General features: G+C 38.8%; 1 protein-coding gene across 1 annotated transcript in view; it reads left to right on the forward strand.

Moving 5' to 3' along the window:
- The first annotated feature begins 655 nt into the window (after positions 1–655).
- SLC7A11 (solute carrier family 7 member 11) overlaps positions 656–18,459 on the forward strand; it is a 66,809-nt gene continuing 49,005 nt past the window's right edge. Inside the window, exons 1-3 of the mRNA XM_081958865.1 lie at positions 656–1,732; positions 5,037–5,163; positions 12,745–12,860. Coding sequence (XP_081814991.1) covers positions 1,462–1,732; positions 5,037–5,163; positions 12,745–12,860 — 514 coding nt within the window. The 5' untranslated portion in view covers positions 656–1,461. The remainder of the gene's footprint in view (positions 1,733–5,036; positions 5,164–12,744; positions 12,861–18,459) is intronic.

Consider the following 18,459-nt stretch of genomic DNA (forward strand, 5'->3'; position numbering starts at 1 on the left):
ATACTTTGAGGAATATGCCTGCCTTGGAGTTTTGATTCTGTTGTGTTTGTTAACTGGAAGACTGACACTTGTCTTACATTATGTGGGAATTTAGTGTTACAGTCCAAACATGGCAGAATGGCATTTTGATGTAGAAAACTGCACTGCATCATTCAAAAGTAAGTGGAATGAAATCTATGGCATTTTTTATGTCAGTGAGTTGCAACTCTCAGCATGGTTCAGAGAATTTATATAGTTTGATGCCAACTATTTTAGAGGCCATAGCACTCTACCTCTGAAATACTGAATTGAGCAATCACTACCGATTTTTTTTTTCATTTGATCAGACACTCAAATGAATTATACAGAATTCCTGATCATGTAGGAAAACTCGTAGCACTTATTTTATAATATCTACGACTGTCATAGATATCAGAGTCAGGATCAACCAGCATGATCTTGCCACCTTTTAATATACTTAGGATTTATGAGGTGCATAAAAAACATACAAGGCAGGAAATACAAGCAAATTTAATTTATTTTAAAAAAAGATGGCAACAACATGACAATGACCTTTGTTGAGTTCTGCAATATATATCTTTGGAAATCAGGCTTTAGCTTCCAATAAACATATTGCTTTGTTTGAAGGAATGTTTTCATCGAAGAGTAATCAAGTAAACAATCAAACCATCTGGATTTGTGAGTTGATAGGCAACCCAAAGAAGAAAAGAGGTGGCCATGTATTTGTTTTCTATTAATATATAAAATCTTTAAGGAAAAAAAGCATGATCTATATAAAACCAATACAAACTTAGAATCTTTTTTATAATGAAGGAAAAGCTAGCTGCACTAGTAATAAGACGTCACACCTTATATTTGCTTTGCTTTTCCCACTTCAGGACTTTGTTCTTTGAAACATATGTTTTTTTCACATTAGGAGTGCATTTAAATATTTGGAAATACGCCAGTAATACAATCTTTTAAGTAAGATTTGGTTTAGCGGGGGGGGGGGAGGAGTGCGTGTTCGTATCTTTGAGTATTTTCTGTAAGAGTTTGAGTTAGTTGTGCAACATCCTGCTACTATGAAAAAACGACAAAGTGCTGAGTAATGCTTAGTACTAGCTCGTATGGCTGATGCAAACCTGTGGAATTTGCATCATCATTCAGCAAAGCTAACTTGGTATGACAAGGAAGCTTAAACACAATACCATACTGAAGTGGAGCTGGCTTCCAATGACAGAACAGCACCAAAGTAGCTGGGAGAAAAAGCAGGTGTTTTTCAGTAGCAGTTTGATATTGCTGAAAAGTTAAAAGACACCCGAGGAGCTCTTTATACCTGTTGGCACAAGCAGGTTTAAAAGCTAGAGACAGTAAGGGAGCACGTGCAATAGTTTTTAGCTAGGAAAAGGCAAAGAGAAGGAAAAAAAGAACAGAGAAGTTTTTTGTTTTAATCTTTGTAAATTGTGTGAGCTGCTCTAAAGCATGTTTAGGAAGTCTCCGGTCTCGTCATGTTCGAATGGAAGCTGCCCTCAGGGACAGCCTAAGTTGCCTTCAACAAATGACATCAAGGTAGAACCAGGAGACAAAGTAGTGCTGAAGAAGAAAATAACTTTGCTGAGAGGAATATCCATTATAATTGGCACTATAATTGGAGCTGGAATCTTCATATCTCCAAAAGGAATTCTCCAGAACACTGGCACGGTGGGACTGTCCTTGATTATCTGGACTGTCTGTGGCATTCTTTCACTCTTTGGTAAGTTTTGAAAGTTTTTAATTGATCCTTGGGGTGGCTAGCTGTACTGGTGATGCTATCTATCTATCTCTCCATCCATCTATCTATCCACACAGATACGCACACATCCTGAAGTTCAAAAGTTTGGGTAATGTGCCTTTTGTACTGAATGGATTTAAGTGTTTACTTTTAAAATAGATGGGGCTCCCAAAAATAGATAAAGAAAGGTGTTTCCTAAATCATAAAATATGTTATTTGTGTTGTTTATGTACACACTCTAAAAACAAGTTGCAGCAGGCTTGCAGAATGCTCCAGCTAGAGATGATCTTCTCAGTCTTGAAAACTTGAGGCAAATAAGTTCTCAAATACCTAGCTCAGTGTTTTATAAAGATAATTATTAATGGAGTAAATTTTAACTGAATTATCTGCTGGTCTCCAACATATAGCAATATAGACTTAAATTGCTTTTTTTAAAAATTAAATGAGACTAAACTTTTCCTGGAGTTGTAGATACTGAACTGGAGTTTCTTACTTCACTGATAGGGAAGATTATTTGATAAAAGTAAAATCCCTACTGCATGCTCAGAAGCAGTCTTGTAATGTGTGCACGCATTCTTGTAATGTTGGCAATTGCTGTGACTTAAAGTTCTAGAGTTTTTAAATTTAATATTTAGTAGTATGCAATTTCATTATTGAGCAATGTAAATTTCTTCTCAGTAGTTCTATGCACGAGTGTAATTTTGGGGAGCAGCACTAATAATATGCATTGCAATAATTTGCAATGTACAATGTGGCATTGCTTAAAGATTTGGATTGCTCTAAATGTTAATAATTATATTGGGAGCACAATGTATCATTGATATTAGAATTATTTCTCCTTCTTAAACTGTCCAAACAATGAATTCATTGATCTCCTTAATCAGCTAAGAAGAGGATAATCCATATGACTAGAGTAATTATTATAGTCCATGCTACTTTTTTCTAGCATTAGGAACAGTGGATAAACTAGATTGAGTATCAAATATCCAGCCAAGAAATGGAATGAATGTTGCTCTCTGTCAAAATATTCTGCATGTTAAAGAGCAGAGGTGAGGCTTAATCCACCCTTGATAAACAAGTTGCTTTACATATACAAACTGGGTCAGAAGTAGAATTGACACACCAAGAATAATTTATGGTTGCTTCCTTCAATCTAATTCTTCCTGGGTATCTAGATTTCAGATTTTCAGAATTTTTAGATATGGTTATCAAACATTCTAGGAGTTGAAGTTATGGAAAACAGCTAGGCTGAAGAAGTTAATGTTGATTCCCCTTGAAGTTCTTATAAATTCCAGATGTCTTATTCTATGATGCCCAGGTAGTGTGACTGGTTCAGGTAGGAAAAATACAAACAGTATATTCCATAATTTTGGAAATACCCATATTGGTTAACTAACATGGAAAATCCAGGGATTATCCATAAAACAGATCCATATTTTGAACTTCTTACAATGGCATTGTTTCACTTATGCTGCTTGTTTTTATTAGGGAATGACTAAAGAAACATAATAATTTTTATTCTTCTGAAAATTTGCAATGCACAAATGTTTTCTGATAAATTCACTGAAAATGAGTTCAGCAGTAAATCCTTCCTCCTACTATTCAGTATGTTTAACACTGCTCCCCCTTTTCCATTTTTGTTCCTTATGGGGTTTTAAGACTTTAATTATTAAATTAAACAAAATTAAACTATTAATCCAATCATGCCTACTAAAAAGTAATATGAAGATAGTTCTGCAGCTGTTTATTTTAGAGAATTGAACATTTTCTTAGGGGAATCAGGCAAATATTTATTTTGAATTATTGATAAACATCTCTAGGTTTGTCTTATAATTTCTATTGAGAATGATTTAGAAAAGAGGCCTAGAAATGTACTGATTTGATTAAATGTAAAGAAAATGGACTTTAGATTTTATTCATTTATTTCTTACCTTTGTGGAAGAGTTCAAGATGGCGCACATGCGGGATCCTCTGCTATATTTCCATAACAAAACTTCTGAGAGAGGAAATTACTGTCCCAAAATGGGCTACGATAGAATGATGTTTGAATAGAAAAATACAAGGCTACAACATTAAAATATGTACATATGAATAGCCAGCAAAATTCTGCAATAATTTTGGAATGGTTGTCGGTTATTGATATCTTAGCCAATGTAAAATGACAAATACTTATTGAAAAATGTTTTTACATTGTTCCTTCTATGGAAATATTTTGTACCCTCTGTTGAAAAGAAATGAAGGATAATTAAATTGTTAAGAATTTTAAAGTAGAGTTTCAAACATGCAGAGTTTAATAGTTTAAAACATGCATAACTGATTGTATGAACAATGTAACTTTTTGTCTTGGATAACAATGGAGTTTTTACACTGAGGATCAATAGTCAGAGCTAATTATATACTGTCTAGGGATAGGTGTCTAATACATCAAATGAACATGTAAATCTTTGACTACAATTCTACTGGAAAACTCACAATATTGTATGGTGGTATCAAAAGGTATGCATAATCATACGTTTTATGATATGGTATAATAATAACAATGAATTGGTCTCATAGCAGAAAATCTTCCATGACATTTAAAAAAATCATTGCATTCACAAAATTGACATTTGTCTGTTCAAAAGTTATATAATATATGTCTTGCATTATGACATCCTAGGTTCTTAGGAAGAATTTGATGCTTATGAAGGCCACTACAGCTAAAGAACTAGCAGCCATGACTTCACATTGTTGTGAATTGATAACAATAATTTGTTGTTTGCAATGATTGATACAACACTTATTGAAAAAAAGAAAGTCTTCTGTGAAGACTTGATGGGTGGATAATGTGTGAAATCCAGGCTAAATATCTGGGTGACTATGAAACCAACCATAATAATTTTAAAAATCAGGGTGACTATAGCAAGCCATTCTGGGTTCTTTGGAAGATAAGAGGATTCTATCTTAAGGCTTCCCAACACTGAACTTCTTGGAGAGGAAGTTCAATTGAAACCCCATGTGGTATATCTCATGTATTTTCTTCTATTGTAGAAAAGAAAAACAGTAGCTCAACTTCCTACTGACATTTCCCTATATGCTCACCTGAACTGACTTTATATTAATGACTGATAGTTTCCTGGAGGAAAAAGAAATGTAAATAATTGTCAGTTTATTACATGATTATTTCAGACACCAGTGAAATATAAATCTGCTTATTGATAACAAATGAACATCTGTCCTCTGATTTTGAAACTTTTTGATAAACCTTTCCAAAACAATAGTTTAAAATTAACTCTATTTTTTATAGGTGCTCTCTGCTATGCAGAATTAGGCACAAGTATTAAGAAATCTGGTGGGCATTACACATATATCCTTGAAGCTTTCGGTCCACTTCCTGCCTTTGTAAGAGTTTGGGTAGAATTACTCATCATACGGTAAGTAAACATAACTTTTGTTTTCTTGTCATTTTACTCCTTATGTGCTTTGAAAATCAAAAAACAGTTATAAATACGATAACAGTGGACACAATCTATTGGTTTTTCTTAAGTTTTCCTTCGCATCTTTGTCTCTGAAGACAAAGCAGAGCTAAAGTAAAAGCCCACCTATATTTTGGCACTGCTGTATTAAATAAATAACATGCTGGCTTCCAAGAACAGTAAATTCTGTTCAGAACCTAATGATTTGGAACCAGTAACATATCCAATGAATGATCAGTTCATGTTCTTAATTTGTTGCCTAAATATTGGCTGTGATACTCTCTAAACCAAAAGCCAACAGTGTTCCAATAGCAATTCCATACACTTGGAGCCTAGTTTTCAAAAGGAGACTCCAAAAAACTGATATGAAGCTGGCAATACAACGTGGCCCCAAGCCCAAAAGGGTTAAATTCAAGTTTAGCCAATATTCAGTGGTAGAAATCCAGTTACCTTTACCTTCAGAAGACTTACTTAGACTCACAAAATAACACTGGCAACACAATTAGAAAGATGAAAGATTGTCTTAGACATTTTAGTTTCAATTGATTTGATACATTTCAAGCACTGAACATTTGGGTATGGTCCAAGTTAAGCTGCATAGATAATTTGTAGTTAAACAGAAGTTTTTATTTTTATATAGTTTACATTAATGTCCTTATTTTTCTGATGAAAATAAATTGGAAAGGTAAGCTATAGACTTCTGGAGATTGAATACAGGTAGTGTAGTACTTAACCTAGAACCAGTCATTTGGCAACTGTTGTGTAGTGGGATTCAGTAGGCAAGAACCAGACCAGCATAGATACAACAGCATTTATTGACTCAAACTGAAACTCAGGAACAGCAGGCTATTGCCTTTAATTTATACTCTGGTCCTACAGAGCCTTAATCAATCATAATACATGAAAATCCCCGCCCAAATATGAATGCTCAAAGTTTCCCTCCAAAACAGTTGGAGATAACAGTTAGAGTCATCTAAAGGTTAGTTTCACTTTAGCAGGACTTAACACAACTATATATATTTAATACATAACAACAGTACTAAAAAAAGGGACTTACAATTGGTTCTCATACATGAGTGTCGCAGTAGCCCCATGGTCACATGATCAAAATTTGAGTGCCTGGCAAATTCAGCATTCTTGTGTGAGGTGATCAACATTTGCAGCCTTCCCAATCAGCTTCTGACAAGCGAAGTAAATGAAGGAAGCTGAATTCACTTACCAATCATGTGACAAATGGCAATGGGAATGGTTCGCTTAACAACCATGACAAAAATTAGGATTGACTCACTCAACAACTGCCTTGCTTAACAACAGAAATTCCAGACCTAATTATGATAGTTGAGGACCAGTTGATGGGATCTTGTAGCTGGACAAACCAAGCATCAGCATTGATTTTATTATCAGGAAGAATTATATAGGCAGAAATGAACGGATCATTCTGAGCTGCAGATACTTTTAAATGACTTCTTGTTTTCTGGAGATTACTTATAGTAGGGGGAGGGGTTTCCTTTTGTGTATTACCATGCAATCTGTCTTTATGTGTGGTGGAGACACTAATTTACTACCATTGTTGAAGTAATAAAGTTTCAACTGACATTGCAGATGATTTTTTGTAGAATGGAAAAAGGTATTCTGTTCTGTATTTTTGAGGGATAAGCAGAAGATGACTTGACATGTTACCTGAAGAAGAGTTGTTTGTCTGGATCCTTCCTGAACTTATTAAAAAAAATTACCTGTAGACTTTTTAATACTAAAATGCTCATTGTTTACTGTGTTCTGGTTTTGTAAAAAATACAACATACAAATGGAACTAAATTGCTAATCAGTTTATGCTTAGAAAGTTCAGTCCCCTGATTCCTTTATTTAGTGTACATATGACAGGTTCACCTTATGAAAGGATTTCATTTCTGTGAAACTAAAATGCTTTATAACTTCCTCTTCAGGCCTCACTCTAGATACCTCTTTTCTATTTATCATATTGCTAAATACACCCAATGTAATTCAGCTAGCAACAAAAATTTGGATATTGAACATGACCACAGTCATTCAAAATGCTAAGTCACGATGAATGTTTTGATTTCTTACTCTCCTGGAAATTTCTGGGAGTACTGAATCAATTAGCACTGACCCAAATCTGGGATTTAAAACAAATAATGGAAAATCATTTTTAAATTATGGCGATTAGTGTGATTGAAGAAAAATGCTTGTTCAAACCAATAACTACCACAGGGTAATTTTCTCCTCTGCCAAAAGAAAAATCTATATAAAATATATTTCTAACTGTTATGTATATAGTTTTCCCTCTGGTCCGCTGCACTAGGGGGCGCTGTGCTAAGCGCTGATTGGCTGACTGCTCGGACAGCGGCATATATAAAGGCTGTCAGAGCAGAGCTCAGCTGTTGCCTGTTAGCGAAGCGCGTGTATTGTGAATTGCCGCGTTGGCAACCTGTTAGCAATAAATTGTTAGCATTCTGTTAAGTCCTGGCTCGCCTCCATTTGTCCACCTGTGTTCTCCGCAAGATAGAACATTTGGCGACGAAGGTGGGATCCTCTGGAGGAGCCCAGGCAGAGCTGTGAGTCACTAACCACGAGCTGAGTCACCAAGAGCTGAATTCCCTCAGGGGAATCACTCGACGAGAGGTCGAGTGAGTCATTGTCCTCGCAGACTACATTGGCTGAAAATCTACAGAAAAAGTTACCTCAGAGATGGCATCCATGAATACTTTTGCCGCCTTCAACGCGGCCACAGAGACTTGGGTCTCATATATTTCGCGTTTTGAATGTTTTTTAGAAGCCAACGGCTTCACAGATTTAACTGAGCAGCGAAAAAAGGCTTGTTTTTTAAATTTGTGTAGTACTGAGATGTTTAATTTGGCTGAAACCTTAGTTGCCCCACACTCTGTCCACGACATAACCTGGGACGTGTTAATGACCAAATTAAAGAATCATTATGCCCCATCGCTTTCCCGCACTACACGAAGATTTGCCTTTTACCGTAGGGTCCAGCGAGAAGGAGAATCCATAAATGATTACGTGGCTGCGTTACGAGCCGCAGCTATACATTGTAGATTTAGAGACCTAGATGAGGTTTTAACAGATCAGATTGTGGGAGGTGTTAGGGACCTCCGCATACAACGCCATCTACTGGCCAAACCTGAACTTGATTTGCAAACAGCCCTTGATGAAGCCAGGGCTGTAGAAATGTCAAATAAGTCCACAAACGAACTCCAGAGATTCTCAAACCCTCTACCTGTTGAAAAGACTACCGAGGTTCACCATGAAGACACTCTCGAGGACGCCGGAGCTGTCGGAAACGATGAAGTACATCGTCTGCGTGGGGAGCAACAAAAAGGGCGCCAGGGTAAGGCTGCATTCCGTGCAAATTGCCCTGGGTGTGGGGGTAAGCATGATAGGGCAGACTGCCGTTTTAAGAACGTTGCCTGTCTCCATTGCGGGAGAAGGGGCTATTTGGCAAGAGTTTGTAGGGCAGCGGCGCCTTGTGCAAGCGCGTTAGAAGGGAATTCTCCCAGCCCTAACCAAAGTTTCAAGAAGCCCTCTAATTTTAGCAGGAATGCTGGGTCTAGGAAACAAGATTCTTGTTTCACAGTCAATGATGACAGGGATGAGTCTGCTGTAGATCAGATCATCCATGCACCCAGGGGGAAAATATTCCTCAATGTCAGGATAGAGGGTAAACCATGTACCAGATGGAGATAGATACTGGCTCAGCCGTGTCTATCATCTCATGGGCAGGAATCAGGAAATTGTGCCAGGTATTTCACAGGCACGTCTATCCCCGTGCCCATTGAAGCTGAGGGACTTCCAAGGGAATTCCATTCCAGTACTAGGAAAGTTTTACTGTAAGGTATCATTTAAACAGTTTCACAAGAGGCTTCCCCTCATTGTAGTCAAGGGCCCCAGGCCAAGTTTATTAGGGTTGGAATGGTTTGAAGCTTTAGGTCTAGCCATAACTGGTATAGATCAGATTCAGACCACTCCACACCTTGATGCACTGATTAAGGAATTTCCCGAAGTTTTCGGGGAAGGTTTAGGAAAATATACTGGCACACCCATATCTTTCAATTTAGACCCCCAAGTGCCACCACGGCGGCTCAAGCCGCGCAGGGTGCCGTTCGCGTTAAAATCTAAAGTGGACGCTGAAATAGATAAGTTAATAGCTCAGGGGGTGTTAGAACCTATTGACCATGCCCGCTGGGAGACTCCCATTGTCATACCAGTGAAGCATGATGGGTCTGTGCGCATATGTGGGGACTTTAAATGCACACTTAATCGCGCATTACAGCAGAGTGCATACCCCTTACCAGTAGTGCAACATTTATTGCACTCACTGGGACAGGGAACAATATTTGCTAAACTCGATCTGGCTCAGGCATATCAGCAGTTGCCTGTGGATGAGGCAACTGCTGAAGCCCAGACTATAGTTACGCATAGAGGCGCTTTTAAGTGCCACTGATTGCAGTTTGGGGTCAGCGTAGCGCCAGGGTTATTTCAGAACCTAATGGAAAGGCTTTTGCAAGGGATACCAGGTGTCGTGCCTTATTTTGACGACGTCCTGGTATCAGCCCGTTCGCTGGCGCACCTTATGGCCCGTCTACGAACCGTACTTCAGCGTTTCCGCGGTGCTGGGTTAAAACTAAAAACTACCAAGTGCCAAATCGCGGTTCCACAAGTTGAGTTTTTAGGTTTCTTAATCGATAAGAAAGGAATCCGTCCTACGCCTGCTAAGGTGCAGGCAATCAGCCAAGCCCCCTCACCAACAAACAAAGCCGAACTCCAAGCTTTCTTAGGGCTGCTCAATTTTTACAATATTTTTCTGCCTCATAAAGCGTCTATTGTGGAGCCCCTCCATCGATTGCTAGACCGTTCCGCAAAATGGTTTTGGGGAAAGAAAGAGGCCGCTGCTTTTGCTAATATCAAAAAGTTTTTAACCTCTGAGACTGTTTTGCACCAATACAGCGAATCCCTCCCGGTGACTCTGACTTGTGACGCATCACCCTACGGGGTCGGAGCGGTTTTAAGCCACCGTCTGCAGTCTGGTTTAGAAGTGCCGGTCGCATTTTTCTCCCGCACCTTGTCTTCGCCCGAACGAAACTATAGCCAGCTCGATCGTGAAGCTTTGGCTATAGTAGCTGGGGTGAAGCGTTTTCATTCCTATCTGTATGGCCGTCATTTCCAAATAGTGACGGATCACAAGCCCCTGTTGGGCATCATCGCAGGGGACAAGCAAACGCCCCAGATCTTGTCTCCACGATTCACGAGATGGACGGTGTTCCTGGCAGCCTATGACTACACCCTGCTCCATCGACCTGGGAAGCACATCTCCCATGCTGACGCGTTAAGCAGATGCCCTCTACCTATTGCTGTCCAGGATCCTGCTCCTGCCTCCGACGTGCTCCTGATCGACGAAATGCAGTCGCCCATCACAGCAGTTGACGTGGCCTCACACACGCGGCGAGACAAGCTGCTCTCCAGGGTGCTGGCTTGGACTGAGCGTGGTTGGCCAGCCAAACCTCTGGGCACTGAATGGCAACCTTTTGCAACCAGACAACACGAACTCTCTACCCAGCAAGGTTGCCTCCTGTGGGGAAGCCGAGTGGTCGTTCCTGTTTCGCTCCAAGACGCGGTGCTGACTACGCTTCATGAAGGCCACCCCGGCATCGTCAGAATGAAATCACTCGGCCGCAGCTATGCTTGGTGGCCGGGCATGGACCAGGACATTGCACGGTGGGTCTCTGGCTGTGAAAAGTGCCAGGAGTCCCGACCTGCGGGTCCCAGAGCTCCCATACAAAACTGGGAGCAACCCAGAGCTCCGTGGTCCAGAATCCACATGGACTTGGCGGGCCCAGTAAAGGGCCAGGTTTTTATTGTTATTGTTGATGCTTATTCTAAGTGGGTAGAAATTGCTTTATTGTCTAGTACTACTGCCCCTGCCATTATTAAGGTTCTCAGAAGGGTTTTTGCTACCCATGGGTTACCGGATCTGGTGGTATCTGATAATGGTCCCCAATTTACTGCTGCCCTACTCAAAAAATTCTTTGACCAATTGGGAATCCGACATGCATTTGTGGCACCCTTCAATCCGGCGGCCAATGGCCTAGCGGAACGCGCTGTCAGATCTGCTAAAGAAGCGCTGGCTAGGTTCGGTCCACTCAACTGGCAGGAGGACATAGACACTTATCTCTTTTGGCAACATGCCACCCCATGTGCCACAACTAATAAAAGCCCCGCTGAGTTATTAATGGGTCGGCGCATCAGAACAACACTGGACAGGCTTCACCCTGAATATGCCCCAGCAAAACCTCTTGACTCACACTGTCAATTAAAGGGTTTCTCTGTAAACGCTACTGTATATGCCCGGAATTACACCGGCCACCCACTTTGGGTAAAGGGAATCATTAGAAGAATCACGGGTCCCTGTTCGTACTTAGTAGAACTAGAGGACGGCCGAATATGGAGACGCCATATAAATCAATTGCGAAATCGGCAAGGGGAGGCAGACACAACTGGGGAACAACCAGGCCAAAATTCCGAAAACACACAAACACCTACTTCCAGGCCTACCACCCCAGAGCCACCTCAAAATAGAGCAAGGAGACCAAGGGACCTACCTTGTCTTCCCTGTGAACTTCCAGCGGTGGCTGAATCAGTTGGGATAAGGCCCGGGCCGTTGGAAGCCGCGGCCACTAACTCTGAAGCAGACGTCACTCTGCGGAGATCAGGGCGGGTCCGTCGCCGCCCAAGGTATTTGCAAGATTACGCATGCGCCTTCTAAGTGTGAAGGAGTGTTATGTATATAGTTTTCCCTCTGGTCCGCTGCACTAGGGGGCGCTGTGCTAAGCGCTGATTGGCTGACTGCTCGGACAGCGGCATATATAAAGGCTGTCAGAGCAGAGCTCAGCTGTTGCCTGTTAGCGAAGCGCGTGTATTGTGAATTGCCGCGTTGGCAACCTGTTAGCAATAAATTGTTAGCATTCTGTTAAGTCCTGGCTCGCCTCCATTTGTCCACCTGTGTTCTCCGCAAGATAGAACACTAACTTCTGTCGTAAAGCAATTAGTACCGTTCTTATACGGTAAGGCTAAAATTTAACAGAGGTTCTTAGCTTAATTTTCTAAAGATCCAACCTGATAATCAGTAGTAAGATTCAGAGATTGTAAAATAAAAAAACATTAACTTTATCTACTAACTACTGACAATAGTAATAATTCTCAATGACAGAAGATCAGATCAGTGTGAGTTAACTTTTAATTGTTCTAACTTGACTTGCTGTTTGATATTTCTCTTAATTTTCTTTTAAAAATGAATACTGTACAAGGTTTAATTTTTCTGTTTTTTAAGCTTTTTAAGCTTTTGTGGTAATGGTTGAGCTATCAAGTTATTATTTAGGATCCACTATGGATATAAATGCATTCTGGAAATTTGCTATCCATATTGTTTGATGCATATTTATATTTAACATATGCACAAAATTAGTAGTTTTGGCATTCCTTAGAAAAATAACCTCTTTCTTTTTCTTCCAGACCTGCTGCCACAGCAGTAATCTCTCTGGCATTTGGACAGTACATATTGGAACCACTTTTTGTACGATGTGAAATCCCTGACCTCGCTATTAAACTCATTACAGCTGTAGGAATCAGTAAGTACTGAATTTTGATAGATAAGGGATTAGGCCAGTGATGGCTAACCTTTTTCTCATTGCGTGCCAAAATCGTGCTCACACCCATAATGCAATGTGCCCTGCCCCCTGCAGATGCATGCATGACCCCCCCTGTGCTCCACCCACTTCCGTGCATGTGCATGACCACCCCATGCTCCCTCACACATGCGCATGACCCCCTATGCCCCATTTTGGGCATAGCAAGCCTCCCTAAAGCTTCCTGGGACCAAAAATGGGCCACGAGGGGTGTCACACGATCCCCCTGCCCCCCCACTGTGCATCAGTGCATGAACCCCTGCTTCCCATGCATGCATGAATGTCTCCCGTATGCATGGCAGCGATCTAAAAATCAGCTGGCTGGTGGGAGGCATGCACACATGCATGGTGGAGTTAAGCTGGGCGATGGCTCACGTGCCCGCAGAGAGGGCTCCGTGTGCCACCTGTGGCACACATGCCATAGGTTCACCACCACGGGACTAGGCAGATGATAAGTAACAGATCATTAAAATCAATTCGTTATTTAATGGTGGGATATGGAAATCAATTGCATTGCAGAGAATCTATCCAACTTGACAGTTTGAATCAGGTTGAAAAATTGGTTTGATTTGGGATATCCAAATTAATTTGGAAAAGATCTTTCTGTACATGCTCAGAAGCATCCGAATCATTTGATTCAAAGGCATTCAATGCAATTATTTGTTCTAATTTTCCATTTTGATTCATAAAGGTAATTCAATCAACCTTGGAATCAAATATCGGAAGCAAACTTTATTCAGTGCTAGTCAACTTAATGTTTCATATTGTGAGAGTTACCATGACTATTTTATTAGCAGCAAATTAAAATGTGAACTCTAATAGAATAGAATGATGTGTGGTAACTTCTATTGGATTTCAATAGATTGTATTGAATGTTGATGTATTTGGGGGGGGTGCTTTAAAAATAGAAAATGAAACATAACTATAAAAGGAAGGAATTCAAGTGGGTTTATTAGACCACGTTTACAGTTGATGTGTTGTTATTTCTGGTAACCCTTAAGAGACTTTTGCTGATTAGAATCAAAGATGAGATTTTAAAAATTTGCTTGTAGAGAATGAAGTGAGATATGGGATGAAGGGATTGTTTGTTGTATTTAAAGATATGGTAATACTTTGTTAAAATTGTTTATACTTGCTAGGACAAAGGAGAAAGTTGTTTTTCTTTTCTTTTCACCTTTACTTTTTCTTTTTACCTTTCCTCATTATAGTTTGTATTAGTTTTATATCTACATATAGTTTTCATAATAATAATAATAATAATAATAATAATAATAATAATAATAATAATAATAATAATAATAATAATAATAATAATAATAATAATAATAATAATAATATAAGAATAAGTCATTGGAAATTATCGTAACAGCAAAAATTTTAAAATTAAGCAATATATGAGTAACTCTATGTAGGTGTATGTTCAAAAGGAAAGACTGCTGTTATAAAACTACACCCAACTAGACTCTCTGTTAAGGAGAAATGGGAAAGCCATTCTCCTTTTGAAGTTCAGTTTTTCAGAACTAAAACACTAGTACACCTTGGATTAGATATTTCAGTGAGATAACAGTGAATCAGATAAACACATTACAAATTAAAGAATGAAAAACACAACAAATTGAAGTTATAATATAAGGAAAAAGCTGGAACCTGTAATAGCTAGCATTCTCAAAAATTTAAGATGTTGAAAGTTGCAAAGTATTGGAATTCAATTTTTAATCTTGTAGTGTTTTAGTGCTTGTTTATCAGATTCATAGACCATATCTGCCATTTTGAATACTGTGATATTTTTGCTTTCAGAGGCCCATATATTGGGCATTTGGGAGACAGACTTTTCTTGCTTTGCTCCAGGCTAAGGGGTGTATTCCATCAGAGGTTGTATTTTCACCTTAGAAGACAGATAAGGTGCATCATTTTGGCAGATCACTAAATGTTCATGATTGAATATTTTATCCTGCCTTGAGTGTTCCACAAGAAAACAGTAATTATATGGAAACATCATCCAATCATGTAACTGGATAGTAGTCTATAACTGAAATTACAGAAAACAGAAATATTAATGGATCCAGATCCCGTGCCAATGATGAGATGTTGGCAGTGGATTTTTTGCTATTAAAATGGAAAAATGCTGGTGGCTAGGTATTAAAATAAAACAAAAACATTTCTGGCTAGGGTGTTATCCCTGCTTTACCTAAATGTAACCCTGAAAAGAAAACATTAATGAAACACATACTCATTAGGTCTCCTTAATTCTTCCGCTTTTTCCTTATGGACAGTTTTCTAATTCCAGTCATCCATTCTACTCTGTTTTGAAACTACTAAATTTAATTTAATCTTAGGTTCTACCCCCAAAAAAACATCAGTTGAGAAGACGGCTTTGAGTTCTACAAAAGTTCTTGAGGAGCAGGATACAGACTATATACCATTATAGCCATGGTGTATATATTCTGCATTTAGTAATCTCTCCTTTATCGTATTTTATTCATATTTTCCTATAACCTTGAAGGAATGTTAAACATTTTGCAACAATTGTTTTTCGGTGCTTAATTAATTCTAATAGTTATCTAACAAATACATTTATGACTTGAGAATAGAAAACATTTATTATAGATCACATGTTTATACTCCGACTTAATGCATTTCAGTATTAAAAATCAACTTTTCTAGGTAATGGTATCTATGACCAAAATACCATATATCTCTGGTTTAAACCAGAAATATATTCCAAAATATGGAGAACTACTGGATGATGGCAGAAAAATATAATAGATACTAATTCTTTGTGGTCATGTGGAGATTAGTTTTAAAGACTAGATATAGTGGCCTCGGGTAGATGCAAGTAGTCGGTGCAGGATGATGAAGATGGCAGAAAAGATCACTTGCAGTTCACTTCCTTTTATCCAGGACGTAGCATAAAAGCAATGCTTGAGCAGGGTCCGTAGGATTGCCTGGGATACTACACATCAGCTTCACAACCTGCTTTCCTTCTTACCTTCTGGGAGGAAGCTTCATGGTATCCAAAGCAGAACATTCAGTCACAGTTTTGTTCCATATAGCATCAACCTTGTGAACTCTCAAGTTTCCTCTTTCCGCTATGTATTAAAATGTGTGTGTGTCAGTTATGAGTTCAGCCGAACTGGTAGTGGTTTGGCGGCCTGGGTCACTGGAACCGGCAGCAACCCAGGCCTGCCACGCACCCAAACCAGTTCTCCTGGCAGCACCATCTTGTTTTTTGTTTCCGCGCATGCGCAGAACAATTTTTATTGCACTGTGCATGTGCGTGCAGTGCACATGCACGGTGTGCCCATGAGCGAATCGGCAGTAGTGACTGTTGGAACCCACCCCTGGTGTGTGTGTGTGTGTATGTGTCTATGTGTCTATGTAGCATGTGTATATAAGTGTTATGTATGTATATGTGTAAATATATAGTTTCTTTTGAGAACAGGAAACAGAATTTCATTTTTGATGACAATAAAGGTTGTCTTATCCTATCCAGTCTGTCCTGTTCTGTCCTGTACTGTCTTGTACTGTCTTAGTAAATCTTTCATCTCAATTTACTTGGGATATGGACACAAAAGCTACTGGTCCCTATTCTACTATAAATTCCACTTCTTTGTTCTAAGAATATTGCAATGTGAGTTATTTGGAGACTTGCTCTGATTGAGACAAGAAGGAATAGTGGTTTGATTGTCATTTAAATGATCTCCATGGACAGCAGAAATGCAGCTAATATCCCTTACTATTGTGAAACATTTAGGTTGTTTTGTGGAAAGCTTTACTGCCTCTATTAATTAATAGAGCATTTAACACTCTCTTTTATAAGGATCCTGCAAATGATTGTTTTACTAGGGAAAAGGTGGCCTTTTCACTTGCAGAAAGAGATGCAGTCATGAAGCTTTAATAATGGGGTATGCCACCCTAGGCATATATCATGTGGTTTGTGAGCACAACTGAGGTTAATGAAGCTCTTTAGAACTGCTGCACGGCAAAAATGTATAAGAAGTTGCTATAAAATATTAACCTGTATTTATTTTATAAATTTTGCAACATGTTGAACGACAATAATAACAACATCTCTGGCCATATATGCCATCTAATATTTCTGTATATAATAATTCTAAGGAAAATATGTAAGATATATTGTGTCTCCCAGATCAGTTTATTTGGGATATAATTTATAGAGGATCCATATGTGTGTCCATTGGTCTCTGTCTGATTTTTGATTCTTAGAGGGCCTAGCTACTAAGAGAATTAGAAATCTGATGCCGCAAGAAAACAATATACAGTATGTGTTTTATTTATTTAATTTTGTACTTAGTTCTCTTTATATGCTGGCCAGTGAACACTAGGAGGATTAAGAAAAGTTCCATGCCTTTTATGGTTCCTACTGGACCTTGAATATAGAAACTGAAGGATAAAAACTGCAGAAAACTATGAATGCTAATATACTATGTACCTTTGTATTTTTTGCAAGCAAAACTGTATAGGCTGCTAAAAATGATACACCCAAACTCTGTTTATTTATTTATTAGATGTGTATTCCACCTTTTGTACAGGAATGTAAGAGTACTCTCGCAATCTACTATATGTATTATCTATATTGTATATTAAAATTAATATCTATGCATTAAAAAGTACACACTCTTTGTGCAACTGCTTAACACCCTCTGTCCCGTCTCTTCTTCAAGCAGCATCTTGTGAGTCATGGAAATTTCCAAATAATTAACTACTCTAGAGTAGGGAAGTTGAGCTCCATTCAGAATGAAAGATGGAAATTCCCCCAAAGAAGGAATCATTTCAACCACCAATCTAAAGCCATTCTTCCTTGTAAGGGTTCATTTGAAATTTATTCTTCATCATTACCTATTGGACCAAAATACAAGATGCATAATTGGGTATTATCAACCTATTAATGATAACAAACCTCCTGATCAGCAATGACCTCCTTTAGCAGCTTCATGACAATGTGAAACAGAAGTAGATGGAGAAAATATCATGGAGGGACTCAACAGTTTAGAGGTGTCCAGATACAGTAGAGATCTACTCTCCCTCCACCATTGATTGGAATCAATCTTTCAGGAATAGGAACTGGGGAAAAAACACTTTTGGCACCAGTCTTTTAATGGTAGTTTTGATGGATGCTGTGTTTCATATCAAACCTACCTGAGACGCTAAAGAAGACCATGAGGATTGCACTCTGCAATTCTTAACCCTTGAAAAGTCATATTCAAGCATCACCAATGCAGTTTCCATACTACAGGTAGTCCTTGACTTATAACAGTTCACTTAGTGACTGTTCTAAGTTACAATAGCACTAAAAAAAGTGACTGATGACTGTTTTTCACATTTCTGACTATTGCAGCATCCCCATGGTCACATGATCAAAATTCAGATGCTTGGCAAATGACTCGTATATATGATGGTTGCACTGTCCCGGGGTCATGTGGTCACCTTTTGCAAACTTTTGATAAGCAAAGTCAATGGGGGAGCCAGATTTATTTAACAACTGTGTTACTAACTTAACAACTGCAGTAATTCACTTAGC

The sequence above is a fragment of the Natrix helvetica genome (assembly GCF_964273705.1).
Source record: "Natrix helvetica genome assembly, chromosome: 7".
Lineage (NCBI taxonomy): Eukaryota > Metazoa > Chordata > Lepidosauria > Squamata > Natricidae > Natrix > Natrix helvetica.